The sequence below is a fragment of the Leopardus geoffroyi genome, chromosome A3, assembly GCF_018350155.1.
Source record: "Leopardus geoffroyi isolate Oge1 chromosome A3, O.geoffroyi_Oge1_pat1.0, whole genome shotgun sequence".
Taxonomy (NCBI): Eukaryota; Metazoa; Chordata; class Mammalia; order Carnivora; family Felidae; genus Leopardus; species Leopardus geoffroyi.
In genome coordinates, this window is record NC_059336.1 from 22,384,768 (window position 1) to 22,412,684 (window position 27,917).

The 27,917-nt window shown below is 40.0% G+C and overlaps 1 protein-coding gene and 1 long non-coding RNA gene across 5 annotated transcripts in view; one reads left to right on the forward strand and one right to left on the reverse strand.

The window, feature by feature from the left end:
* MROH8 (maestro heat like repeat family member 8) overlaps positions 1–27,917 on the forward strand; it is a 58,622-nt gene that overhangs the window by 15,001 nt on the left and 15,704 nt on the right. For 2 of the 3 annotated variants that reach the window (XM_045444655.1, XM_045444657.1), the window contains 10 exons: positions 1,410–1,489; positions 2,466–2,610; positions 8,653–8,748; positions 10,215–10,319; positions 14,451–14,586; positions 16,110–16,228; positions 17,541–17,693; positions 19,553–19,713; positions 24,145–24,280; positions 26,629–26,819. In XM_045444655.1, coding sequence (XP_045300611.1) covers positions 1,410–1,489; positions 2,466–2,610; positions 8,653–8,748; positions 10,215–10,319; positions 14,451–14,586; positions 16,110–16,228; positions 17,541–17,693; positions 19,553–19,713; positions 24,145–24,280; positions 26,629–26,819 — 1,322 coding nt within the window. The remainder of the gene's footprint in view (positions 1–1,409; positions 1,490–2,465; positions 2,611–8,652; positions 8,749–10,214; positions 10,320–14,450; positions 14,587–16,109; positions 16,229–17,540; positions 17,694–19,552; positions 19,714–24,144; positions 24,281–26,628; positions 26,820–27,917) is intronic. The other variant, XM_045444656.1, reaches the window with a different exon arrangement.
* LOC123580248 lies at positions 152–26,795 on the reverse strand. 2 transcript variants are annotated; one of them, XR_006703204.1, is made up of 3 exons: positions 26,748–26,795; positions 26,122–26,257; positions 152–249 (listed from the first exon to the last, which is right to left on the reverse strand). It is a non-coding gene; the product is annotated as an uncharacterized LOC123580248 (long non-coding RNA). The 2 variants fall into 2 exon arrangements; XR_006703205.1 differs by lacking the exon at positions 152–249 and adding an exon at positions 23,388–24,214.

Genomic DNA, 27,917 nt, shown 5'->3' on the forward strand with positions numbered 1-27,917 from the left:
AGTCTTATGCTTTGTCCCTTCTAGACTATAAAGCCATAAAATTAAGTGAACTCTTTGAAGAAATAAGGAAGAGCATCGGGCCACCAGCAAAATCTGCCCAGCGTTGGAAAGTGAGAAGAGAAAGAGAAAAGTTGGGAAGGGGCAAGAAAGAGAACACAGTAATATTTATTGAGCACTGCCTCCTGGACACTATTCTAAGTTCCCGGTGAGGCTTTTTGGTGGCAGGTAAGAGACATCCACTCGAGACAGCTGAAACACAAAAGGGGAGATTTGTTCTTAGTTCTGAGAACTGAGTGCTCCCAGAGTTCACATACTCAGAACTTTCTCTCCATCTCTTATCTTTGCTCCTTTGCATACATTTTCATTTCTCTCTGTCTCTCCCCCTCCCCTCTCTTCCCCAAATTCTCCCTCTCTGTTACCCTGTTCATAGGGCACAGTGTTCCCAAATTTAAAATATTCTCCTCAATAGGCCAGCTACACTGAGATTGAAGCTCGTGGTCTCAGTTCCAGAGTGCTGAGGCAAAGAATCTAATTGACCTTAGTGTGTACTCCTTTCTGGATAAGCTGGGGTTAGTGGGACAGGATGACTTAGCAGAAACATGGCTGTGAGGTACCCATTCCTATGACCCAGTTTCCAAAGAGTCTGGCTAGACAATCCAACAAGGCTTCCAGTACAACCATTTACATTTGCTATTTATATCAGCTCCTGAGACGAATCTCCATACAGATAAGGAAAGTGAGGCCCAGGGAAGTTAATACATTCAGGGTCCCACAAGGAGTGGGTGGCAGAGCCAGTGCCCAAACCCAGCTGCTGTCTAGCTCCTAACATCTCTGTTTTTTCTTCTCTGTCACTCTGCAGAGTTTATTTCCAACAAAGCAAGGCAGCTTTCCCTCTGCCAATGTGGACTTTGGAAAGCTAGTCCTTTTCTAGGACAGCCAACATAATAATATTAGGCACTATAGCAGAGTGCTGTTTAGTAGAAACAGGGGTTCAGATGCCTCAGCTGGAAATAATCACAAGTAATAAAAATGACGAATAACAGACACTAACAGTTATCAAGGGCTACTAAGTATTATGAACTAGCTCCTTTAGTATCCACAACCACCCTGTGATGGCAAATAGTACTGTTACCACCTCATTTTACAGATGAGGAAACTGAGATACAGGAGGTTAAATAACTTGTGTCAGCTCAAATGGCTAATAAGAGGCAGAGCCAGGCCTCAGGCTCTGGCTCCAGAGAATAATCTTCTAGCCTGGCCACTGTCCTGCTGCCAGTCCTGTGGAACAAAGGAGCAGGGCCCGATGAAGTTCCTGCTGTTGTTCTTGCAGGCCATCTACATCTCTGATCATCTGGCCCAGGGACTTGGCACATTCTTGACTCTTTAAAGTTCTTTCCCTCTCATTGCAGATGCTGGTAGAAGAGGAGCTTCTGCATTCTCTCTTCAGCCCTGTGCACCAGGAGGTCTTTGTCACCATTGCTGACCTCAGGTGATACCCATATGCCCCCGCCCACTACACATGCCCCAGTTTTTCATTCAGGGTCAATACCAGAACCAACTGACATGTTCCATATTTTGAACTTTTGCAAACAGTTTATATAGGGAAGGGGAGACCAAATCCATGTTTTGTGTGTGTGTGTGTGTAAGAAATTTGATTTCGTATATGCTACCGTCCATATCTGAAAGACCTTATTGGAACCTCTTTGGAGTTCAGTTTTGTCCAAAGTATATTCATTGGAAAGTTACTCTCATTTATGTTTCATGACAGTACAGTTCCATAGTGCAAGAAATTTGGAAGGGCCTGCTGTTTGTCTTTCTTGGAGATTTGTATGGCATACTAACTTATTAATGATCCCAAGAAATCCTGTAAAGTTTTTTTCGTATTTATTTTTTATATATCTGGAGACAGCACAAGCAGGGGAGGGGGGCAGAGGGAAAGAGAGAGAATCTTAAGCATGCTCCACACTCAGCACAGAGCCTGATGCAGGACTTGATCCCACGACCCTGGTATTATGACCTGAGCTGAAATCAGGAGTCAACCAACTGAGCTACTCACTCACCCCTGTAGTTGAAAAGTATTTTTGAACTTGGCCCAACCCACCATTCTCCAAACTAATAAATGTTCAGCAGAACACCCTTTGGCAAGTTGTGGTTTACTATGTTAGACTGTAGCAGGCTTTTCTCCATGGTTGAACTGGAAAAACCCTGGAAGGATGTCACTCCAGTAACCTCTTGGGAAGGCGGGGAGGGAGAGGGGAGAAGGATGGAGCCTCTGAGCCCTGAAACTCTTCCTCTAACCTTTTATGAGATTTGTCTAAACAGGCTAACAAGCACGCCATTTGTCTCTTCCATCAGAATGATACACCAATTGGTCCACCCTTTCCTCTTGGGTTACTTTGATCCCTACTTATCAATGTCAAATCAGATTCTTCCCAGCTCACTACTCCCAAACTGTCTTTTTTTAGTTACCAAGATGTCCATTTGCTACTTGGCTCTGAAGATCGAGCTGACTTTTTCAGTCTTCTCACAAAAAGTATAATCACTCTGCCCCCTGTAAAGACTCTTACCCAGCTGGAGGAAATCGTGCCAAGTGGATCCTACAACACAGAGGTAGTAACTCATGCTTTGCTTTAATAACGTGCCATCCACAGCGTCAGCTGATCATGGCCTTTGATAGTGCATTTGATTTTTTGGAACCAGCCAAAAATCATTTAAGCCAAATCTGGTGAATAAAATTGGGAGTTAAATTAAATAGCTTTTTTTTTTTCCTCTTTGTCTTCTTTCTTGCTTTCTTTCTTTCTTTCTTTTTCTCTTGGCTTTTGACTTTGAAGTAGGTGGGAATGGTCCATATACTTGGCAGATATTTAGGATTATCATGTGCTAAGTATCATGAGAGGCAACAGAAATACAACACTACACTCTCTAATCTGGGGAGCTTACATCCCAGTGCAGAGATACAAACCACTGATAAATATCATATCTGGTGGTAGTAAAGTGCTATGAAAAAAATAAAACAGGGAAAGAGGAGGATAAAGAGTAGTGTGATTGGGAGGCACAGGGGCTTTTTTACGTAAGTGGTTAGGGAAAGTCTTTCTGATGAAGGGACTGTTGAAAAGATGGTATGAATATCTCTGAAGGGGAAGCTTTCAGGCAGAGAGGGGAAAAAAATGCAAAGGCCTTGATTTTCATCTGCAGCTAGTAAACTGGTTGGTAAAGCAGTTGCCAAAGGGGACTTAAGTCCCCTTTGTTTCAAGATGTCAGAAAGAAGGAGCACCTGGCTGGCTCAGTCTGTAGAGCAAGAGACTCTTGATCTGAGGGTCATGAGTTCAAGCCACATGTTTGGAGTAGAGATCACTTTAAAAAAAATGCAAGATGTCAGAAAAAGTCACAAGTCACACTTTAAAACTATTTTGATGACCCTAATTTCCCAACTGTAGTTAGAATCGGTTAACTGTGTTCCCAATAAGGCTGAAATGTCTATTTAAAATTAATATATTGTACATGGAACATTCTCCAGAATAGATCACATACTGGGACACAAATCAGCCCTCAACAAGTACAAAAAGATTGAGATCATACCTTGCATATTTCGAGACCCCAATGCTGTGAAACTTGAAATCAACCACAAGAAAAATTTGGAAAGACCATAAATACTTGGAGATTAAAGAATATCCTACTAAAGAATGAATGGGTTAACCAAGAAATTAAAGAGGAAATTAGAAAGTACATGGAACCCAATGAAAATGAAAACACGAGAGCCCAAAACCTCTGGGATGCAGAAGGCAGTCATAAGAGAGAAGTATATAGCAATCCAGGCATTCCTAAAGAAGGAATAAAGGTCTCAAATACAGAACCTAACCTTAAAGAGCTAGATAAAGAACAGCAAAGAAAGCCCCAAACCAGCAGAAGATGGGAAATAATAAAGATCAGAGCAGAAATCAATGATACCAAAATCAAAAAAACAGTAGAACAGATCAATGAAACCAGGAGCTGGTTCTTTGAAAGAATTAACAAAGTTGATAAACCCCTAGCCAGATTGATCAAAAAGAAAAAGGAAAGGACCCAAATAAATAAAATCACAAATGAAAGAAGAGAGATCACAACCAACACTGAAGAAATATAAACAATAATAAGATAATTTTATGAGAAATTATATGCCAATAAATGGGAAATCTGGAAGAAATGGACTAATTCCTAGAAACATATAAATTACCAAAACAAACAGGAAGAAATAGAAAATTTGAACAGACCCATAACCAGTAAGGAAATTGTATCAGTAATAAAAAATCTCCCAACAAACAAAAGTCCAGGGTTGGATGGCTTTCCAGAGGAATTCTACCAAACATTTAAAGAAGAGTCAACACCTATTCTTTTGAAGCTATTCCAAAGAATAGAGATGGAAAGAAAACTTCCAAACTCATTTTATGAGGCCAGCATTACCTTGATTCCAAAACCAAAGACCCCAATAAAAAGGAGAACTACAGACCAATTTCATCCATTATGAAAATGGATGCATAAATTCTCAACAAGATACTAGCCAACTGGATCTAATAATACATTAAAAGAATATTTCACCATGATCAAGTGACATTTATTCCTGGGATGCAGGGCTGGTTCAAAATCTGCAAATCAATCAATATGATACCTTATATTAATTTAAAAAAAGGATAAGAACCACCTGATCCTGTCATAGATGCAGAGAAAGAATTTGACAAAATACAGTGTCCTTTTTGATAAAAAAAAAAAAACCCTCAAGAAAAGGATATATGGATCCTATATATGATATAAGGATCATACCTCAAGATCATGAAAGCCATATATGAAAGACCCACAGCTAATATTATCCTCAATGGGGAAAAACTGAGAGCTTTCCCCTAAGGTCAGGAACATGACAAGGATGTCCAGTCTCAGCACTGTTATTCAACTATATTGGAAGTCCTAGCCTCAGCAATCAGACAACATAAAGAGATAAAAGGTATCCAAATTGGCAAGGAGGAAGTCAAACTTTCACTCTTTGCAGACAACATGATACTCTGTGTGGAAATCCCAAAAGATTTCACCAAAAACCTGCTAGAACTAATCCATGAATTCAGCAACGTCGCAGAATATAAAATCAATGTACAGAAGTCGGTTGCATTTCTATACACCAATAATGAAGCAGCAGAAAGAGAAATCAAGGAATTGATCCCATTTACAATTGCACCAAAACCCATAGAATACATAGGAATAAACCTAACCAAAGAGGTGAAAAATCTATACACTGAAAACTATAGAAAGCTTATGAAAGAAATTGAAGAAGACACAAAAAAATGGATAAACATTCCATGCTCATGGATTGGAAGAAAAAATATTGTTAAAATGTTGATACTAGCCAAAGCAATCTACATATTCAATGCAATCACTATCAAAATAACACCAGCATTCTTTACAGAGCCAGAACAAAGAATCCTAAAATTTGTATGGAACCAGAAAAGACCCTGAATAGCCAAAGTGATCCTGAAAAGGAAAACCAAAGCCAGAGGCATCACAATTCCAGACTTCAAACTGTATTAAAAAGCTGTAATCATCAAGACAGTATGGTACTAGCACAAAAACAGACACATAAATCAATAGAACAGAATAGAGAACCCAGAATGGACCTACAAACTTATGGCCAATTGATCTGTGACAAAGCAGGAAAGAATATCCAATGGAAAAAAGACAGTCTCTCCAGCAAATGGTGTTGGGAAAACTGGACAGCAACATGCAAAAGAATGAACCTGGACCACTTTCTTACACCATACACAAAAATAAACTCAAAATGGATGAAAGACCTAAATGTAAGACAGGAAGCCATCAAAATCCTAGAGGAGAAAAAATAGGCAGCAACCTCTTTGACCTCGGCCAAAGCAATGTCTTACTTGACATGTCTCTAGATGCAAGGGAAACAAAACAAAACTATTGGGACCTTATCAAGATAAAAAGCTTCTGCACAGCGAAGGAAACAATCAGCAAAACTAAAAGGCAACAGATGGAATGGGAGAAGATATTTGCAAATGACATATCAGATAAAGGATTAGTATCCAAAATCTATAAAGAACTTATCAAAATCAACATCCCAAAAACAAATACTCCAGTGAAGAAATGGGCAAAAGACATGTTTTCCAAGGAAGACATCCAGATGACTAACAGACACATGAAAAAATGCTCAACATCACTCATTATCAGGGAAATACAAATCAAAACCACAGTGAGATACCACCTCACACCTGCCAGAATGTCTAAAATTAACTCAGGCAACAATAGATGTTGGCGAGGATGTGGAGAAAGAGGAACCCTTTTGCACTGCTGTGGGAAAGCAAACTGGTGCAGCCACTCTGGAAAACAGTATGGAGGCTCCTCAAAAAATTAAAAATAGAGAACTACCCTACAACCCAGCAATTGCACTACTAGGTATTTATCCCAAAGTTTACAGGAGTGCTGGTTTGAAGGGGCACATGCACCCCAATGTTTATAGCAGCACTATCGACAATAGCCAAAGTATGGAAAGACCCCAAATGTCCATTGACTGATGAATGGATAAAGAAGATGTGGTGTGTGTGTGTGTGTGTGTGTGTATATATATATATATATATATATATATATATATATATATATCATACATTTTATATATAAATATATAGGTGTGTGTATATATATATATACATACATATATATATATGTGTATATATATATATACATACATATATATATATGTATATATAATATGCATTGTATACACACACACACACAGTGGAATGTTACTCGGCAATCAAAAAGAATGAAATCTTGGGGTGCCTGGGTGGCTCAGTTGGTTAAGTGCCAACTTCGGCTCAGGTCATGATTTCATGGTTCGTGGGTTCGAGTCCCATGTCAGGCTCTGTGCTGGAAGCTCCGAGCCTGGGGCCTGCTTCGGATTCTGTGTCTTCCTCTCTCTCTGCCCCTCCCCTGCTGTGCTCTGTCTCTCTCTGTCTCTCAAAAATAAATAAATGTTAAAAAAATTTTAAATAATGAAATCTTGCCATTTGCAATAACGTGGATAGAACTAGAATGTATTATGCTAAGCGAAATAAGTCAGAGAAAGACAGATATCATATGACTTCACTCATGTGGAATTTAAGATACAAAACAGATGAACATAAGGGAAGGGGAGCAAAAATAATATAAAAACACAGAGGGAGACAAACCATAAGAGACTTTTAAATATAGAGAACAAACTGAGGGCTGCTGGCCGGGTGTTGGGTAGGGGAAAGGGCTAAAGGGGTGAGAGGCATTAAGGAGGGCACTTGTTGGGATGAGCACTGAGTGTTTAGTGATGAATAACTAAATTCTATTCCTGAAATCATTATTACACTATATGTTAACTATGACGTGATGTAAAAAAAAATAATAAAAAAAGAAAATAAATAAAGTGAATATATTATTTCACCTCAGCTCACAAACTGCCTACCAGTACTTTTACATTGGTTCTGTGCCTTTCCTCAAAGATAATGGAGCCTTAAAAGTGTACATTGTAGTTGATGGGAATGCAAATGGGTGCAGCCATTCTGGAAAACAGTATGAAGGCTCCTTAAGAAGTTAAAAATAAAACTACCCTACAGGGCACCTGGCTGGCTCAGTTGGAAGAGCATGTGACTCTTGATCTCAAGCCCCATGTTGGGTAAAGAGATTGCTTAAAAATAAAAACATTAAAAAAAAAATAGACCTATCCTATGATCCAGCAATTGCACTTCTAGGTATTTACCCAAAGGATACAAAAATAGAGTTTCAAAGGGATACATACACCCTGATGTTTATAGCAACACTATCACCAATAGCCAAATTATGGAAGGAGCCCAAATGTTCACAGACTGACAGATGGATAAAGAAGATTTGGTGTGTCTACACACACACACACACACACACACACACACACACCACAATGGAATATTACTCAGCCATAAAAAAGAATGAAATCTTGCCATTTACAAAGATGTGGATGGAGTTAGAATTATGCTAAGTGAAATAAGTCAGAGAAAAACAAATACCATATGATTTCACTCATATGTGGAATTTAAGGAACAAAACAAACGAACATGGGAGGGAAGGAAAAGAGATGAAAACCAAGAAACCGGCTTTTTAAAAAAAAAAAAAGTGTTTATATTTATTTTTAAGAAAGAGAATGCAAGCTGGGGAGGGACAGAGAGAGGGAGAGAGAGAATCCCAAGCAGGCTCCATGCTGTCAGCACAGAGCCCAATGTAAGGCTTGAACTCATGAACCGTGAGATCATGACCTGAAGTCAAGAGTTGGATGCCCAACCAACGGAGCCACCCAGGCCCCCCAAGAAATAGATTCTTAACTATAGAGAAGAAACAGGGTTACTGGCAGAGGGGGGGCTGAGCTAGATGGGTGATGGGCATTAAGCAGGGCACTTGTTGGGGTGAGCACTGGGTGTTGTATGGAAGTGATGAATCACTAAATTTACACCTGAAACTAATATTAAACTCTGTTAACTAACAGGAATTGAAATAAAACCTTGGAAAGAAAAAGAAAAGTAAAATTCTATATAGAAGCAAAAAAAGTATACAGTGTTGGGGAACTTCATGGCAGGGGTGTGGGGCGGGGGGGACATCACTGATCCTATGCCTTTTCAGTCTCTCTACAGGCAGACACTTCAGGCATTCTCTGAGATGCTCCAGAGTTTGGTAGTAAAAGACCCACATTTGGAAAATCTCGACACCATTTTTAAGGTAAATAGGATATCAGAGAGAAGGGGAAGCTATTTTTATTAACTGGTGAAAGTGGAAGACAAAAATGTGAAAGGATTAAGTTTTAAGAGATAGCATAATAGTTAAGAGTATCAGCTATTGGGGCGCCTGGGTGACTCAGTCGGTTAAGCATCCGACTCTTGATATGGGCTCAGGTCGTGATCTCACAGTTTGTTTGATTAAGCCTTGCATTGGGCTCTGTGCTGACAGCATGGAGCTTGCTTGGGATTCTCTCTTGCTCCCTCTCTGCCCCTCCCCTGCTTGTGTTCACCCCCCCGCCCCGCCACTCTCAAAATAAACAAACATAAAAAAAAATTAAAAAGAGTATCAGCTATCAGTGTTTAGTCAGACTTGGGTTCAAATTCTGACTCTGTGCCATTCAGTGGTTATAAATTCAGCAGAAATGAGCCTTCCCAGAGTCTCATTACTTTTAAATTGAAATAGTAATTACAGTGAGTATTGAATAAATGGCCTTCAATATGTGATTTAAAAGGTTGCTATAATTATTCCTTAAATTATTATTGCTTACTACCATAGCAATGTTTCAGTCAGTGACCAGAGAACAGAGTGAGCCTCATGAATGAGTAAATAGGTGCCTACCAGGCAGGATTCAAGGTCATTGATAACGCCCTGTCCTCACCTGTACCCATTCCAGCGTATGCCATTCCATCATTAGGAATTTGCTCATTGGAATGCATTCACTGCAGTTCAAGCATCTGCTCCTCTTGCCCCTTATTAAAATGCAGATATCCCAGAAAGGAATAGCCCTTGAAGCTATTAGGAATCATCTGTGCCTAAGTGCAGATGGACATTTATCTTTGCCACAACTGACCTTCACCTTATTTCTCCTTCCTCTTATATTTGTAAATCAGCACTCCAGCCATATTGGCTTTCTCTCCTTTATCCAGTTGTGCCTTGTACTTTCCTATGTTGGCAGCTTTATCCAAGCTGTTTCTTCTACCTAAAATGCCACTTTTTTTTTTTTTTTTTTGCCACATGGGGCCATGAAATGTAACCTTTATGAAGTTCCTAATTATGAATGTTTTCTTCTCTGGGAATCCTTCCCTGACTGTTACAAGCAGATGCAATTTCTCATCCTCAGAGTTCTTTAATACCACAGCCTTGATTTTCTTTTCCTTCCGAAGAGATTTCAGAAGGCTGGAAACACAGGAGAATAGGATAAATAATGGAAGAAAGTGGGATGAAGGGAAAAATAAGTCTAGAAAATAAGCCTCTGTAGAAGCCAGCCCATCTGATCCCAGGTCTTTATGCCTTGTTTGCCTTTACACCACTTTCATTTACAACCCTAACTGATCATTTAGGAAGACCTTTTCAGATACAGTGGTGACATGTAGAAATTCTCTCTCCATATTTTCTTCTAAACAGAATAAAGATGTTATCCCAAATCATTCTGGTAAACCATTTAGTCTCCCTCTATTTTTTCACAGCAAATGGACCCCTGGTTACAATCAACCAAAGACCATGAGCGGGAACGGGCCACAGTCAGCATGGCTCAAGTTCTAAAGTGCTCATCCAGACATCTCAGCTTGAAGGTAAGCAGCCCTTCAGTCACACAGGAAGAAGGATCCATAGCCAGCCTACTACTGCCTATTTCCCCTCCTATGTATGACTTCCCAAACTGATGACTTCTTGGTGCTCCATGTATAATACCATAGCACTTAGCATTATTCACGTATCTGCCCCTCTAAAATTTGAGCGGTTTGAGGCCAGCTACCACGTTTATTAATTTTGCATCCCTGTTGCTTAACACAAGAGCTAGAACATAACAACATAGCAAATATTTTTGAATAAGTGAGTAAATAAATGTAACAGTGGCCTAGACTCTGTGCAGTGTCATATTTGAATTAATAAAGTCAAACAGCAAATGTAAGTAAATCAACTTTTTTGAGGGTGGGGGAAGTGGCAGAATCTCAAGAAGCCTTCAGGCCCAGCGCTGAGCCGATGCAGGGCTCAGTCCCATGACCTGAGCCGAAATCGGAGTCAGACACTTAACTGACTGAGCTACTTAGGAGCCCCTAAATATCTCCCAGCATCCTACAGAAGAAGGTTCTGTGGCACCTCTTTTTAAATCCTCTCATTTGTCTCTTTCACTCACTCACTTCTCAGTTCTGAATGCTTTCCCATAACTCCTGAAAAGAGTTCATCAAAACTAAGATCCTCTTTCCGGGATCTATTCCTTTTTTAATCTGTGAATCTTTTTGCTCTTTCCTAGTAGATCTTCCAGGCACTAGAGCTTCTGTCTCCAGCCATCATTTCTCCAATCTAATTGGAAGAGAAGTTAGTGAGGAATGCTAGGTCCTAATGCTAGATTTTTTTCGTAGAGATTTTGTCTTTGGTATAAATATTCTAACAGCCATGCTTATTAAAAGGACAGCATTCCATTAACTTTTTTATTTCTCACATTGGAAATAAATCCAAGCTTTCCACCTCCTTATTGAAGTAAGTTCAGTCCCTCAAACTATGCTACTTCCTTTTTTCTCTCGGGTCAATGCAGCCATCCCTGACTACCCTACTATTCTGTCATCACGTTGGTCTTCTTTCTACATGCTTCAACCTCTCATTTTGGCTGCAGACTAAGGAAGAGTTTCAGGGACACCTGGGTGGCTCAGTAGGCTGAGCATCTGACTTCAGCTCAGGTCTTGATCTCACGGTTCATGGGTTCAAGCCCCACATCAGGCTCTGTGCTGACAGCTCAGAACCTGGAGCCTGCTTCGGATTGTGTGCCTCCCCCTCTCTCTGCCCCTCCCCTGCTCGCATCCTGTCTCTGTTTGTCTCAAAAATAAATAAAACATTTAAAAAAATTTTAAGAAGAGTTTCAAATGATCTCTTATATATAATCTTTCTATAGGCCCTGGAGATCATCCTTAGTGTTTTCTTCCTAGGGAGAAGTGGCAATACAAGGTTGCTAAATATAGGTGCCATCGGAATCTGTGAACATCCAGGAAGCTATAGGCAGAATTTTGTGCAGTGGAGTCTTCTAGAGTTTCCTGAGGAAGGTCCATAGCTTTTCTTAAACCAACTTTATTGAGTTATTGTCATCCAGACATAACAATTGTATTTATTCCTTCTGAAAACATTTGCTGCATGAATGTGATGGATTGGGGGCTTCCATTTTAGTTCCTTCTAGTTATCTACATGTAGCCAGAGTTATTATCTTGAAACCCATGTCACTCTTTTGATCCAGTGATTTCCAGCTGTTCCTACAATACAAGGTCTTCTACAATCCAACTCCTACCTGTCCCCTTGCATTCGCTGACTTACTTTGGCCACACTGGCCTCCTTTATATTCCTTACCATATAAAGTCCTTCCTGCCTCATGGCCTTTGCACTTACTACTTCCCTCTGCTTGGAATGACTTTCCCCAACTCTTCACATAGCTAACTCCTTCTCATTCTTTAGTGCTTAGTTCAAATGTTTCCACCTCAAAAAGGCCTTTGCTTACAAATAGATATATACTTATGCTCTGTCTTATCACTCTCTTTCCTTCTTAGGGCTTCTTAAGATCAGAGATTATCTTGTTTGATTGTTTCTTTATTGATTTACTATCTTTTTCTCTCTTAGAGAATGTAAATTCCATCAGTGATTATGCTTGTCTTATTCACTACAGCATCCCCAGTGCCTAACACAGAATATGCCACACAGTAAATGCTTAATTAAAATATGCACTGAATAATAAGTGTGAATCAGCTCATGTCCCTTCTCTGTTCAAAACTCTCCAATGACTGTGGCGTCTGGGTGGCTCAGTCAGTTGAGCAGCTGATTCAACTCAGGTCATGATCTTGCAGTTCTTGAGTTTGAGCCCCACACTGGCCTCTGTGCTGACAGCTCAGAGCCCGGAGTCTGCTTCAGATTCTGTGTGTCTCTCTCTGCCCCTCCCCTGCTTGCATTCTCTCTCTCTCTCTCTCTTTCTCTCTCTCTCTCTCTGTCTTCAGCACAGAGCCCAATGCAGGGCTCGAACTCGCGAACCACAAGATCATGACCTGAGCCGAAGTCGGATGCTTAACCGACTCAGCCACCCAGGCGCCCCTCTCTCAAAAATAAATAAGCATTAAAACTCCCAATGGCTTACCATCTTACACAGAAAAATAGTCAAAATTCTTACAGTGTTCTCTAAGTTGCTATACCCTATACCTAATCTACCTCCTATTTCTTTTGTTTTTTAACTTGTTTACTGTGCTCCAGTCTACCTAACCTGTTTGTTCCTCTGAAACACCAAACACACTCCTTTCCCTTTGCACTTGCTATTCTTTCCACCAGGAGTGCTTTTCTCCCAGATATCTACATGGCTGCATCCTTCATTTCAACGTGACTGAGGTCTTCCCTAATAATCCTAAAATAGCAATTCCTGTCCTTTTTTGTGTATTTTTCTTCATCATAGAATTTATCACCATTTAACACGTAACAAATGTTACTTCTTGGTCAAAGTCGGTTAAGCATCCAACTCTTGATCTCAGCTCAGGTCTTGATGTCAGGGTCATGAGTTCAAGCCCCATACTGGGTTCCACGCTGAGCGTGAAGACTACTTAAAAAAAAAAAATTTACTTCTTTGCTATTTTATGTTCTTCCAACTAGAATATCATCTCCATGAACAAGGATGTTGTCTTTTGTTCACAGCTTGTATTGCCAGTGCCAGTTACAGTGCCTTAGCCCTAAGTGTCATCCTCATAACCAGTTCCTGGTTCATAAGTACACTCAGGATTTGTTGATTGGGTGAATGAAGGTTCTATCAGTGAATGAAAGACATTACATGGCTGTGTGTATGTGTTGCTGTGTTGACTGTAAATAGGTGAAACAGGCTGTTGTTCGCAATATCTCAGTCCATTTCTCTAAAGAGCCACATGAGGAATTTCTCTGTGCTTCAGTCCTAAGAACAGTTGTGCTTCCTCTGCATGGGTATTTGCTTCTTATCTTCTAGGCAATGTGAATCATATTATGTGGGACATTGTACGTACCTCCACATTAGCCCTGAGAAACTTCAGAACCTAGCTCTGTGTCCTGCCTTGAGCAAATGATTATGCATTCTGCATGCAACCAAATTCTTCACATTTATCTTTTCTACCTTCATTTTTTAATTGTCTTTTTTAATTTACTTTTTTTAACTTTTTTATAATTTCCTTTTTTCACTATTTTAAATTATATTTCTTTTTCTGGTATGGTCTTTTCCAGCTACGTTTTTTCCCATAATAAGGTAAAATATCAATAAATACATTTTTTAGTTTTATTAAATAGTGCACCTCAACTTTGCATCCAACTTTTTCACTTAGCAGACTAGTACATTTTCCCACCTTACTATAAATTCCTAGGATACTTGACTCCTAATGGCTGTATTCCTAAAGTGGTTACACCATAGTTCTCTTTACTATTGGACAATTATTTCCAGTATGTCTTTAAAAATAGTACTAGAATGAACACCTGTATATATAAAGCTTTTTCATTCTTTAGGCTGCTGACTTAGGTTAGAATTTGTCCTATTTAATACCACCTGATGGACATAGTGTATCCACACATGTTCAGTGTTTACCCTAAAGAGATCTAAGGGCTGCATGTGACTCTTGCACTTTCCTGAGCAGAGGGTGGAAGTAGAATTACTTTTCAGTAACTCAAATCTAAGGCATCAAATGCACCCGTATGCTAATGGTATTTTTCTTTTTCTTCCTAACTAGCTTCCACTGCAATTCCAAAGGCTTGGGCGCCTGGTGGCTCTGATGGCACTACTGTGTGGGGACCCAGTGAAAGAGGTAGCTGAGGAGGCTGCAGAGGGCACGCACTACCTACTGCATATCACGCTGAGGCTGAAGTGTAAGGCACTGCTGATGGCAGCCAGTTCTCCTTGTGCCCTCATTCCCTATATTCTAGAAAGACTTTTTATGGTAGTTTTCAAAGAGAAAGGCACATAGTCCACAAGCATAGATGAACCAACATTGACTTGATAACCTGAATCAGAACCCTGGATGATCCATTAGTGTCAGCCATCTGCATGGCCATGGAGTTGAAATAGCTAAACATGTAGCCTCATGTACAAACTAAAGTTTGTTTGTTAAAGTAAGTTAGTTTGGTCAGAAGTGGAAGTTCTGCCATCATCTGGGCCTTCATTATTATTTATTTATCCCATAAACGTTTTCTGAGCACTTACTTAGGATCTAATGGCAACCAGAACACAAGTGGTCCAATCCTTGTATAACACATTGTCTGGTGGGGGAATCAGACAATCAAAGAATCAACAAATAACTCTGTAATTATAAATAAAGAAATCTGCTACAGGGAAATTGCAGGGGCCATGAGGAAGAATCCCATCTAGCTGTGGCATTCAGCAAAGGCCTCTCTGAAGATAACCTGAAAAATAAGAAACATTAGCCAGATGAAGATGTAGGAAGAGCATATTGGGCAGAGGAAACAACAGGTATGAACTTGAGGAGTTTGAAAAATAGAAAGAGGGTCATTGCAGTCAAGGAATGAATCACTGACCCCCCCCCCCCCAGGTAGGAGAGATTTTAGAAGATATCTAGCCCAGTGCCCCCAGTATTTGAATCTCAGTCTAATCTACTCCCACCAAGGATTACCCTGCCTGGGCTTGCTCATCCCCAGGATAAGGAAACTCTGTGCTTCCCAAAACAGCAATCACATCTCTGGGCAGCTCTGAGTATGAGGAATGTCTACCAAGACATATATAGCCAAGAAAATACAACTGATTATTCATTCAACAAATATTTATGAAGCACTTACTATTCTAGGTGCGTTGGTGAACAAGACAGACAAAGTTGCTTCCTGAAAGAGTTTATTTTCCAGGTGGAGACTCTGTATCCTCAACCAGATACTCAAAGACTTCCCATAGATAATTTCCAGCAAACACGAGTCACAGAGCAACATGAAAACAAGACACTGTGAGGGAGTACTGGCAGGCTCAATAATCAGCAAAACTAGACACAGAAAGATTTCTGATATTGGAGTTATCAGACATCGTGAAAGTGTGCAATTTTTTATGGGGACCTAAGCTTCATAAGGAGACCCCTCAAAAGTCCTCACCAATGGGGGAATGGTTTAGTGTGTCTCAGTTATACTCTCAAATCACTCAAAAGCTCTGTTCTCAAAAAAGCTCTTTTCTTTTTCTTTAAGCCCTTTTGATATATTGTCTGACCACAGAGGGGGAAAAATCAGCCTTCAGATTAACACACGCTCCTTCCCCCAGGCATTCTTATCCAAGTGGAAAAGATAAGAAGAGTGAGATCTTTGGATTCACTTCAGCCTGGGGATCGACCAGACTTGCAAACTCAATAAGAAAGACATAAGCCAGAAAATATTAATATTCCATGTTTTCTTCTCAGATGTCACTCATGACAAGAAAAATCACCCAAGCTTGAGGAGAGCAATGAAAAAGTGTCAAGAACTCCTAGAACTCTACAGTATTAAGCAGTTCTACAGTTGTCCCTTCAAAATTGCCCAGGTAATCAGAATGGCTGCAGATGTAAAGGCAGATAACTGGACACGTGGGAGAGGATGGGAAATACCAGAAGTCTCATACATTTTGTTATGAGAATATAAAATGGTAGGTAAAGCCACTTGGGGAAGAGTTCTAATTTCTTATAAAACTAAACATACAAGGGGCACACGGATGGCTGTCAGTTAAGTGTCCAACTCTTGATTTCAGCTCAGGCCATGATCTCGTGGCTCCTGGGTTCGAGCCCCCCGTGGCATTAGGCTCTCTGCTGTCAGCACGGAGCCTGCTTCAGATCCTCTGTCCCCTTCTCTTTCTGCCCCTCCCAGCCTCAAAAATAAATAAACATTAAAAAAAGAAGAAGAAAACTAAACATACAAGATTGCCTGCACAATTTCCTCTCCAATCATTCCACAGTTTGGAGGCGAGGCGCCATGGTTGTGACTGTTATACAGCTGGCCCCGTTAGTTTAATGGTTTAGGTCAGCCTGTCAGTGGGGCCAGTATCACTGTTTGGATATCTCTTCAGACAGGCTTTGCTCTCATTGATTGTTCTTCTAACCTTGGCCAGCCTCTTGCAAATGTAGATTCTTGTCACAAAAAGGAGCTGCTAGAGAGTGTAGTTGGCCCAACAAGCTATACATTTTTAAATTAATATATGTATCCATTATTCAACAAATATAGGTACCAGGCACTATGTTAGCAGATGGGGAAAAAAGAAAACCTACAGATTTACTCAGGTAGGGTCTAAGGTGTCAGGTAATTTAAATTCCCTGTGCGTCCGTTTCATCTGTACCGGGGATCTGTAAAAATTGGGTTGTAAGTGTTAAAGGAGATATTGTATGGAAAACCCTTTGCTTAGTGCCTGTCATATAGTAAGTGCCTAGTAGATTACACGTATCATAATCATGTGAAGGACTTTATACACCACCAAGCACAATGAGAAACAGAATGAAACATTCTTTGACTATATCATCACCAGCCAAGGTATTTTAGCTATGTCTGGGACCCTGTGAGCTGTATAGCACTAAGGCCTTTATTTTAGTTCTGTTCCTATAAAAGGTGATTCTTTATGAGGATCTTGGTAATAAAACCTCTTTCTAAAAATCAGAACTGTAAAAGGCCATGCACACACCCTAGCAGTGGACATTTGCGCTTGCTTCCAGTTTTTCACTTTTGTAAACAAGACCGAAATAAACAGCCTTGTCCATATTTGTATGCCTCTCTAATTAACCCAACAAAATTAACATAATATTTCTTATTCAGGGTTCTTTCTATTGTACTAAGTTTCCTGGAAGTTCATTTTCTCTAAATCATTTCAGGTCTTTGAAGTGTTTCTCAATTCAAACGAGCTCTGCCAGTTTGTAATGACTATATTGGATGGCCTGAAAAATCTGAAACATCCCTGCACCCAAAATTCAGCAGGAGAATTGCTGATAACATTGGTGAAAAATGCAGAGTCCCGATTTGAGAAGGTAAAAAGCTCAGTGGTCGTTTCCTGGGTTTGAAATATCGGCAAATGCTCTCCCCTCTTGCAGTTACTAAGGTCTCTTCTGCTACTCCTGTTCAATGAAGAGTAACTACTGTTGGCCCAGGGTCCATTGTTCAGTGGACTCCCCTTCAACAAGCATGTAATAAAAACAGTCACTTGTATGCAACTAGGGATGGATAGTTTTAAAATCCAAGATGTGCTCCATGTTTTCCAGAACAGAATAGTTTTGAGGGAAGATATCATTAGCACTTATGAGAATGGTAACTTCTACTTAGATCCTCATCCAGGTCAATTCAAGGTCCCAAGTTTTTGAAAAGCAAGCCATGAGCAATCATCAAAGGAGGCCAACTTAGCTTAAAATCAAGAGATTTTATTTAAATGTATCTATAGTTGATACATCAAGAAACAACACTATAATTATATCATTTAGAAATATGGGAGGACAACTGAAAGCGATAAAAGGGGTAAAGTAGTAGTCCCTGGAGAGCAGGCCTGGGGAACAGGCAGGAGAGAGCCTTGAAATAGCACCGGACTTTTTAAATTGTGTACATGTTACACTTTGATAACAATAAATGTTAATTTTAAAATGATGAAAACCGACTTTTAACCTATTAAAATAGCAAAGATACAAAAAGAACAACGTGATGAGAACATGGTGAGATGGGCCCTTGCTTCAGCTTTCAGCTGTAAAAAAGACCAACTCTGAGTGGCTCGCACACAGCTGAAGTTTAGAGGGTTTGTCTGCTCGTACAATAAGAAGCCTGGAAGTGAAGTATTTTCTAGGACTGGCTCAGCCAGTCGACAGTGTTATCAAAGAGCCAGGGGCTTTTCCATCTGCCACTTTGCCTGTTCACATAGTCATAAGGTGGTCACAGCAGTTTCAGACTTTATGTGCAGATAAGACTGTATCCAGCAAACAAGAAAGATACTGCCTTCCTTTTGTCCCTTTAATCAGGGAGGAAAGTGTTTCCCAAAAGCCTCCAGTAGATTTTTTTTCCCGTGTTTCATTGGCCAGAATTGCATCACATGCCAGCTTAAAAGCGGCTCTGGCAACTGGTGATAATGAAAGCCATTTTGTATGAGGGTGCTGAGGACTGCCTTTCTGAGAAGCTGACATTTCCACAGAGACTTGAAGCCATGAGTCTATGGGTGGGCAGAGAAGGCCAAGAAGAAAAATTGCACCAAAATCCAGTGGCTCCTGTTTCCAGAGATGATAGACATCTCTGGGTGAAAGGCAAGTATAGACTCCTCTGGCATTGTCAGAGTCAGAGCAGAAAAAAATCCCAACTTCCTTGTAACACTTTTACTAGTTTGGTTTATTATAAAATCAATACATAGTCATTGAGGAGAAATTAGAAAAATATGTAAGCAAAAAAATCAATATCCCATCACTCAAAGTCACATTATTTTTTTTTTTTTTAATTTTTTTTTTCAACGTTTATTTATTTTTGGGACAGAGAGAGACAGAGCATGAACGGGGGAGGGGCAGAGAGAGAGGGAGACACAGAATCGGAAACAGGCTCCAGGCCCTGAGCCATCAGCCCAGAGCCTGACGCGGGGCTCGAACTCACAGACCGCGAGATCGTGACCTGGCTGAAGTCGGACGCTTAACCGACTGCGCCACCCAGGCGCCCCTCAAAGTCACATTATTAATATCTTTGTGTGTAAGTTCTTCTAAATATTTTTATATACATATACATACATAAAGATCTATTGTAGGTAGTTTTTAAATACTAAACATTCTTGTCACCCCCTGAATCTTTCAGAAATAGCCACAATATCCTCAGTAACCATCATTGTCCCATAGGATCAAGGTCTTAGTGATTTCTTTTCCTTCTTCAGGTGCCAGAAATTATGGGAGTTATCTGTGCCCAGCTATCCATAATCAGCCAGCCTAGAGTCCGCCAACAAATCATAAATACTGTGAGTTTGTTTATCTCCAGGCCCAAGTACACAGATATAGTGATCAGCCACCTTCTGTGTCATCCAGTACCATATGACAGGTAACAGAACCTAGTATAGCCTCTAAATTAAATTGGAGTGTGTGACACAGCCCCTGGTATTGTGGAATATGGCTGCCCTCAAAAATCTAATGATATTCTTGTAGAAGAGATAAAATATAGACAGATAACCGACAATATAAGTCAGAATATAACGCATAAACATAAAGAAACAATCCAACAAATCCAGAATGAAGAACACTGTATAAGATAGCTGGACTAAACTCTTCAAACAAGTTAATGTCATGAAAGAAAAATGTGCTGGGGTCACTGTTCTAGATAAAAAGGCACCAAAGAGATAAAGCCAAATGTAATACATGAACTTGATTGGATCCTGGATGAAAACATAAACTATAAAAGAAAATTTTGAGGAAATTTAAGTATAAACTCTGTAATAGATTACTGAATTAATGTAATTTTCTTAGGTGTGAAATGATAATGTGGTTATACAGAAAAATGTTCTTATTCTTAGGAGATCAAAGCTGAAGTTATTTAGGGGTGAATATCATGATTATCTGTAATGCACTTGAGAAAGATTTAGCCAAAACATACATACATAAAAAAGAAAATATGAATATATCCATAAATAGGAATAAATCACATAGAGAATAAAACAAGATGCTTTTTTACATACAATTGTGGATTTCAGAGTTGGAGGCACCCTGAAAGTTCTAGGAGATCCTTATGGGGAAGATAATGAAGCATTATGAGAAGGTTCTAGGCCCCCACTTCCTTTATCAGAGCAGCATCTTTTTTTTTTTTTTTTTAACGTAAGCTCTGTGCCCAGGGTGGGGCTTAAACTCACCACCCCAAGATCAAGAGTTTCATGCTCTACCAACTGAGCCAGCCAGACAAGAGCAGCATCTCTTTTTGTCTGCTTTATATATTGTGATTCTGGGTAATTATTATATTTGAAAAAAAGATTTCTTCACTTTTTTTAAAATTTTTTAAAATGTTTATTCATTTCTGAACAACAGAGAAAGAGCACAAGCAGGGGTGGGGTGAAGAGAGAGGGGGACACAGAATCCGAAGCAGGCTCCAGGCTCTGAGCTGTCAGCACAGAGCCCAATGCGGGGCCCGAACCCACGAACCGCAAGATCATGACCTGAGCTGAAGCCAGACACCCAACCGACTGAGCCACCTAGGCGCCCCAAGATTTCTTATCTTTAAACTGTTTGAAAACCACTTCCAATGAATGATTCTCACTCATTGGTGTTTACCCATGCAAAAAAAAAAAAGAGTTCATACAATTTTTTTAAAAACTATTATTTTGTGTATTTCTGTAATCCATTATTTTTAAACCTTTACTGCTTGCTTCAGCTTATATGAAACTTATGATTTCATACAAAATATTAAATATAGATTCTTATATGAAACTTATGATTTCATACAAAATATTAAATATACTTAATCATTTTAAAGTGTAATTTTAGCATAATTTTATTGTTCTAGCTCTTGGAACAAGAGTTGGTTTAACTGGGGTGATTGTTCTTAGGAGTCTGTGCAAAGCAACTACTATGTCCAAGGTGCTGTTGGGCCTGTAGAAATAAGGGATAGGACACAAGCCCTGTCCTGGAGCAGCACACAGTCTGATAGCAGACCTAGACGAATAACAGAGGACTCCAAAGCAAAATAAAAGAGTTCTGTGGAAGCTCCTGTAGGAGGTGATTTAATTAGATGAAGGATTGGGGAGGGAGTTTTAAAAGAAGGGCAGCCACAAGCTAAGTGTTTAGTGTAAATTAGCCAAGTAGAAGGTGGGACAGGGCAGTGGAAAAGGCATTCTGGACGGGAGGAATAGCAAAACTAAACACAAGGAAGGTATGAAACAGCTTGATGAATGCATACCCCCAAAGGGATGATGCAAACAAAAACCACTGAATCAGTATCACTGGAGGGGAAACCGTATTTTTTTTTTTTTTAACATTTATTCATTTTTGAGAGACACAGAGCATGTGAATGGGTGAAGGGCAGAGAGAGAGAGGGAGACACAGAATCCGGAGCAGGATCCAGGCTCCGAGCCGTCAGCACAGAGCCCGACGCGGGGCTCGAACTCACGAACTGTGAGATCATGACCTGAGCCGAAGTCGGACACTTAACCGACTGAGCCACCCAGGTGCCCCGGGGAAACCGTATTTTTAACAAACTCTCCAGATGTATTTTTCACACTAAAATTTGTGAACCATTGGCTTATAGGCTAATGTATGTGTTTTCCTAATTCAGATGCATTCCCAGCACTTACAAATTTACAGACCAAAAGCATTTTTGAAACACTTCTTTCACAATAAATAGCTTCTCAAATTATTTCATTTACTTCCTAGGGAATTCAAAGAAGGAAAAAAAAAGGATAGGTAAATATAGGAATTTCTTAATTTCATCCCAAGAAGGAATGTTCATTTTCTACAATCTGTTGCCCCAGCTAGGAGCCTTTTCAGTATTTCATATTGCCTTTATGGCCTTCCCTTTAGGAGTCCTTTAGGACCTTCTCAATTTGTTTTATTCGTGGATGAGAATTATCAGAGGAGTGAAATTATCAGGGAGTGAAATGTTGGAATAGTCTTTAAGCCTCTCAATTTTTAGAGTGATTCTGATATAGACAGTTGGAAGACCATACTTGCTGTAGCACACAAAGATACCCAAGTAGATTCCGGAAATAAGAGAATGAGTTAAAACCAGGAGAAACTCCCAATGTTCCCTGATAATGCTCTTCTACAGTGTTTATGTAAATGTCAGGCCCTACCTTTGAGTCAATTATAGAAGAAGAAAAGTTCCTACACACTATCTTTCTTCGAGAAGAGACCTGGGGCGCCTGGGTGGCCCAATCGGTTAAGCATCCGACACTTGGTTTCGGCTCAGGTCACGGTCTCACGTTTCGTGAGTTCAAGCCCCGCATCAGGCTGTGATGGCAGTGCTGAGCCTGTTTGGGGTTCTCTCTCTCCCTCTCTCTCTGCCCCTCCCCCACTTGCTCTCTCTGTCTCTCTCGAAATGAATAAATAAAATTAAAACAAAAAACAAAAAAAGAGGGGCACCTCGGTGGCTCAGTTGGTTGAGCGTCCGACTTCAGCTCAGGTCATAATCTCACGGTCTGTGAGTTTGAACCCCGTGTCAGGTTCTGTGCTGACAGCTCAGAGCCTGGAGCCTGCTTTGAATTCTGTGTCTCTCTCTCTGACCCTCCCCCGCTCATGCTGTCTGTGTGTGTGTGTGTGTGTGTGTGTCTCTGTCAAAAATAAATAAACATTTAAAAAAAAAAGAAAAAAAGAAGAGGAGATCTCTTCTGGGGCACCTGGGTGGCTCAGTCATTTGAGCATCTGACTCCTGGTTTCAGCTAAGGTCATGATCTCACAGTTTGTGAGTTCAAGCCTGAGTCAGGCTCTGTGCTAATAGCTTGGAGCCTGCTTGGATTCTCTCTCTCTCTCTGTCCCTCCTCCTCCCTCAAAATAAATAAGTAAACTTAAAAAAAAGTCCGGGGGCACCTGGGTGGCTCAAGTATCTGACTCTTGGTTTGGGTTCAGGTCATGATCTCACATTTCGTGAGTTTGAGCCCCACTTCAGGCTCTGAGCTGACAGTGTGGAACCTGCTTGGGATTCTCTCCCTCTTTCTTTGTCCCTTCTGCTCTCTCTCTCTCTCTCTCTTTCTCAAAAGAAATAAATAAACTTTAAAAAAATAAAAAGTCCAGTAGTAAAAATTTTAAAATAAGTAAATAAAAGAAGAGACTTCTTCTAAGGAGAATCAAAGCTTTATTTCTCAGCTTGGACTTGTCCAAAACTTGAGGACCATAGACTGGATTGAATAAATATATCTTTGAATTCCTTCTGTAAGCCTGGCATTGTGCTAGACCCTGAGGGGTTCATAGAAGAAAAGCCAAATATAATCCCTGCCTTCAGAGGGAACAGATGGACACATACAAAGAACTGAAAATAGTACATGTAAGATCGAGGCAACCTCTATACAGAAGAAATTGTGAAAGTGTTACGAGAACTCTCATGAGAGACATGGTAAAGAAGCAGCAAAAGTTTCACAGAGGAGATGACATTGGAGCTGGACCTTGAAGGATTTTGTCAGGCAGGGAAGCATTTGGGAAAGGGCCTTCCAGTTTAAGGACAGGCAATAAGCAGAAGTGTAGAGTTGTCAAAGTCCATTGTTTGGTAAAGATGAATGGTCTGGGGTAGCTAGAGCGCAGATATGTGACAGGGATCTGAAAAGATCAATTAGGACCAGTTTGTCTTGAAGTCCATGCTGAGGCATGGTAATTTGAGATTATAAAACCTTGGGACTTACTGTTATGAAATCAGAGAGTAAGTCTTTTGATAGCCTGAAAACCTGAGCAGAGAGGAAAATCACTTGCAGATTGGATTCCAGATTTTAGGAAGGTCATGGTCATGGTGGGCCTAGGATAAGCCATTCTCCTGAACCCTCTTGTTCTTTGGGATTTCCAGGCATCTGGCTGAATTGTGGAGAACTCTGGATGTAAAACTGCCCAACACCACCTGGATTCTGTGGAGACTCCTGAGGAAGTTGCAGAAATGCCATAATGCACCCACCCACGAGAAGATGGCCTATATGGCTGTTGCTGTAAGCCACTGAACTTTGCCCTTCCAACTTCAACACCATACGCTCCCCCTCTTGGGATGACTGGCCCAACACCCCATCTGTAGTATCCCTTCTCATCACTCTCAAAAGTTTGCATCTGTCATCCATTTATAAATCTACAATGTCTCTGCCAAGGGATTGATAGGGGGCTTGGGAGAATGAAGGAATCAATATGGTATAATGAAGTTTAGTTTAATCAGTATGGTTGAATGTTCCTTTATCCTTTAAAAAATATGTATCATCATAGTAAAAGAGTAATATACACTTGTGAAAAAAAATGTCAAATAATACTGAAGAGTATAAATAACAGAAAAGGTCCTCCTTGAGCAGAAGTCGGCAAACTTTTTCTGTAAAGGACCAGAAGGTAAATATTTTAGGTTTTCAGGTCACATATAGTCTCTATCATATATTCTTTGGATTTTTTTTAATCTTTTAAAAACCTAAAGACCATTCTTAGCCTAGCTGTATCATCTCCCTAAAAATGAACTTTCTAGAAGTATTTATACATATATAATTTTTTTTTGTATTTGGTATACTTTCCCCCATTTTTTCTTTTAAGTAATACTTTTTAAAGAGAAGTTTTAGGTTTACAACAAAATTGAGTAGAAAGTACAAAGTTTCTATATACTCTCTGACTCCTACACACACAACCTTCCCCACTATCACTATATACTTTTTACTTTCTTTTCTTTCCTACCAGCTACGGTTCAGCTCTCTCTGACCTAAATTATTATCATACATGTATTTTTTAGCTTCCAAAATTATTCTGACGTCTTTAATCTGCCATAGTCTTCTCTCCTATTCTCTTTGTTTTTGTGGATTTATACCTTTTTAAAAACCCCTATAATGTTAACTTAGTATAGTTTTAGGAGTTAGGGCAGACAAAGGTACATTTTTAATCATGTTAGTCTATAAAATTGTATGTATATATTAATAGGATCAAATTACATTTACTGTTTGATGATCTGCTTTTTTTATTTAACAGTACATGAACTACTTTCCATGTCAAAACATAAGCCTCTCTGTTATTCTTTTCATGGCTGCATAGTAATTCATTCATTTTTATTACCTTTTTAAAAATAGATAACACTTAATATGGCACAGAACCATTTATTTCATTTCCAAGTTTCCTATTAGTGAACATTTTGACAATTTTCAAACTTTTGCCATTAAAACAGTGCTATAATAAATTTAATCACACACACATGAAGTCTGTTATACATATCCAATTATTTTCTTAGGATAAAGGCCATTGTAGAGGAATTTCTAGGTCGAGGGGTGGGCTGATTTAAACTTTTGAGAATTCCCAGATGGTCCTCTAAAACATTGCCCTTCTACCAGTCATATGTGAGAATGCCCATTTACCCACACCCTTACCACACTGAGCATTCCTAGCCTTTTTATTGTTGCCTAGCTGATAGGTAAAAAAGGAGTATTATTTTAATTACAATCTTGTTATTGGTGAGAGTGAAGTAGCCATTTATATTTTGTGACTTGTCTGCTCATGTTCTATGTACCAGTGCTTCTCATATTTAATATGCATGCAAACCAGGGCACCTGGGTGGCTCAGTTGGTTAAGCATCTGACTTTGCAGGTCATGATCTTGCCGGTGCCAAGTTCGAGCCTCACGTTGGGCTCTGTGCTGACAGCTCAGAGCCTGGAGCCTGTTTCGGATTCTGTGTCTTCTCTCTCTCTGCCCCTCCCCCACTCATGCTCTGTCTCTCTCTCTCTCTCTCTCTCTCTCTCTCAAAAATAAATAAACATTAAAATTTTTTTAAAAAATAAAAATATACACACAAACCACAATCAGCTAGGGGTCTTACTGAAATGTAGGTTCTGATGCAGCAGGTCTGGGGTGGGGCTTGAGCTTCTCCATTTCTAACCGGGTCCCAGGCGATGCCAGTGCTGCTGGTGTGTGGCCCATACTTTGAGTAGCAAGCCTTTACCTTTTTTTTCTTACTGATACAAAAAAGGACTTTATATATTAAAAACATCACATCAGTGCAAATGATTTCTCTAGGTTATTTGTAATCTAACTATGTTTACTACAAATTTTGCCATGGCTTTATATTTGTATGTGGTCAAATATGTTAATAGTTCCCTTTATGGTTCTGGATTTTAGCCTCCCCTCACTCTTGGGTAACTTTTAGTAACTATTGTACTCCTATTCCTTTTCCCCCTCACTTTCATGTCCCTGCACCATTTACCACTACTGTTCTGCCTATGGGATAGTAAAGCCAGAAAGCATGTTCTGGCACAAGCACAGATAAAGCAAGTAAGGGATAGTGCTAACAGGTGTTCAGCCCTCTGGTGTGTCTTTTCTACCACAGGCAACAGACGCCCTTTATGAGGTGTTTGTGGGAAACAGGCTCCGAGCAGCTACATTCCGACTCTTCCCTCAGCTTCTCATGACACTGCTTATCCAGATACACCACAGCATTGGCCTTACCATGTCTGATGTCGCCATCCCAAGCGGTCTGTACACAGAACAGGAGATGTCTTCACAGGTCACCCCTTTGTGGTACTGCCTTTTGTGATATCATTGACCTTAACTAACACTAAGCTCTCAGCACTGTGGTAGACACAAGGATAGCCAAGATGTGGTCCCAATCGTGGGAGAGTTTACAGTCCACTATCATGAGACATCAAGATGAAATGCCCAGGAATTATTCTGGGCTCTCACTGGTTGGTTGTCTGGTTTTATTGGTGCCAAGGTAAACTCAGTATAAATTCATTAGTGTCACTGTGGCCCATGACTTTCTTTCAGACGAAGTGCTATAATGTGGATTATTAAGAACACCTGACTAAAAGAAGAACTGAGTTCTAATTCTCATTCATTTAATTAGCTGTGCACCCTGGGCAAATCTTTCTGTTGTTCTGTGCCTTGGTTTCCCTATCTGTAAATTAGGTCAGGCTCAGTACTCTCTAAAGACCCTCTAGTTTTAGGATTCTCTGGTGTTGTGTCCAGCATACAAGTTCAGTAAGTAGTAAGGGTAGTTTATTTTTTAAAGTAATCTCTCCACCCAAAGTGAGGCTCAAACTTACAACCTGGAGATCAAGAGTTGCATGCTCTACTGATGGAGCCAGCCAGGCATCCCAGTAATGGGGGTAGTTTAAAAAGCAGTGTGGGTAAGGGCACTGGGGGTGGCTCAGTTGGTAGAGCATCCAACTCTTGATTTCACCTCAGGTCATGATCCCAATGTCATGGGATCGAGCCCCTGTGTTGGGCTCATGCTGAGCATGGAGCCTGCTTGGGATTCTCTTTCTCCCTCTGCCCCTCTTCCCCACTTGTGTGCTCTCTCTCTCTCTCTCCAAAAATAAAAAAATAAAAATAAAAAGCAGTGTGGGTAAATTTATGGAGGGGGTAAATTGTATCTAAATAAAGCTTTAATTTTTTTAAGTTTATTTATTTTTGAGAGAGAGAGAGCAAGTGGGGGAGGGGCAGATAGAGACAGAGAGACAGAGAGAGAGAGAATCGTGACCTGAGCTGAAACCAAGAGTTGGATGCTTAACTGACTGAGCCACCCAGGCACCCCTAAATAAAGCTTTGGAAAAAAGCAGTGGGTATGGGTTTAGCATCCCATATCATTTGTTTTATCATAGATTTCTTTTCAAACTC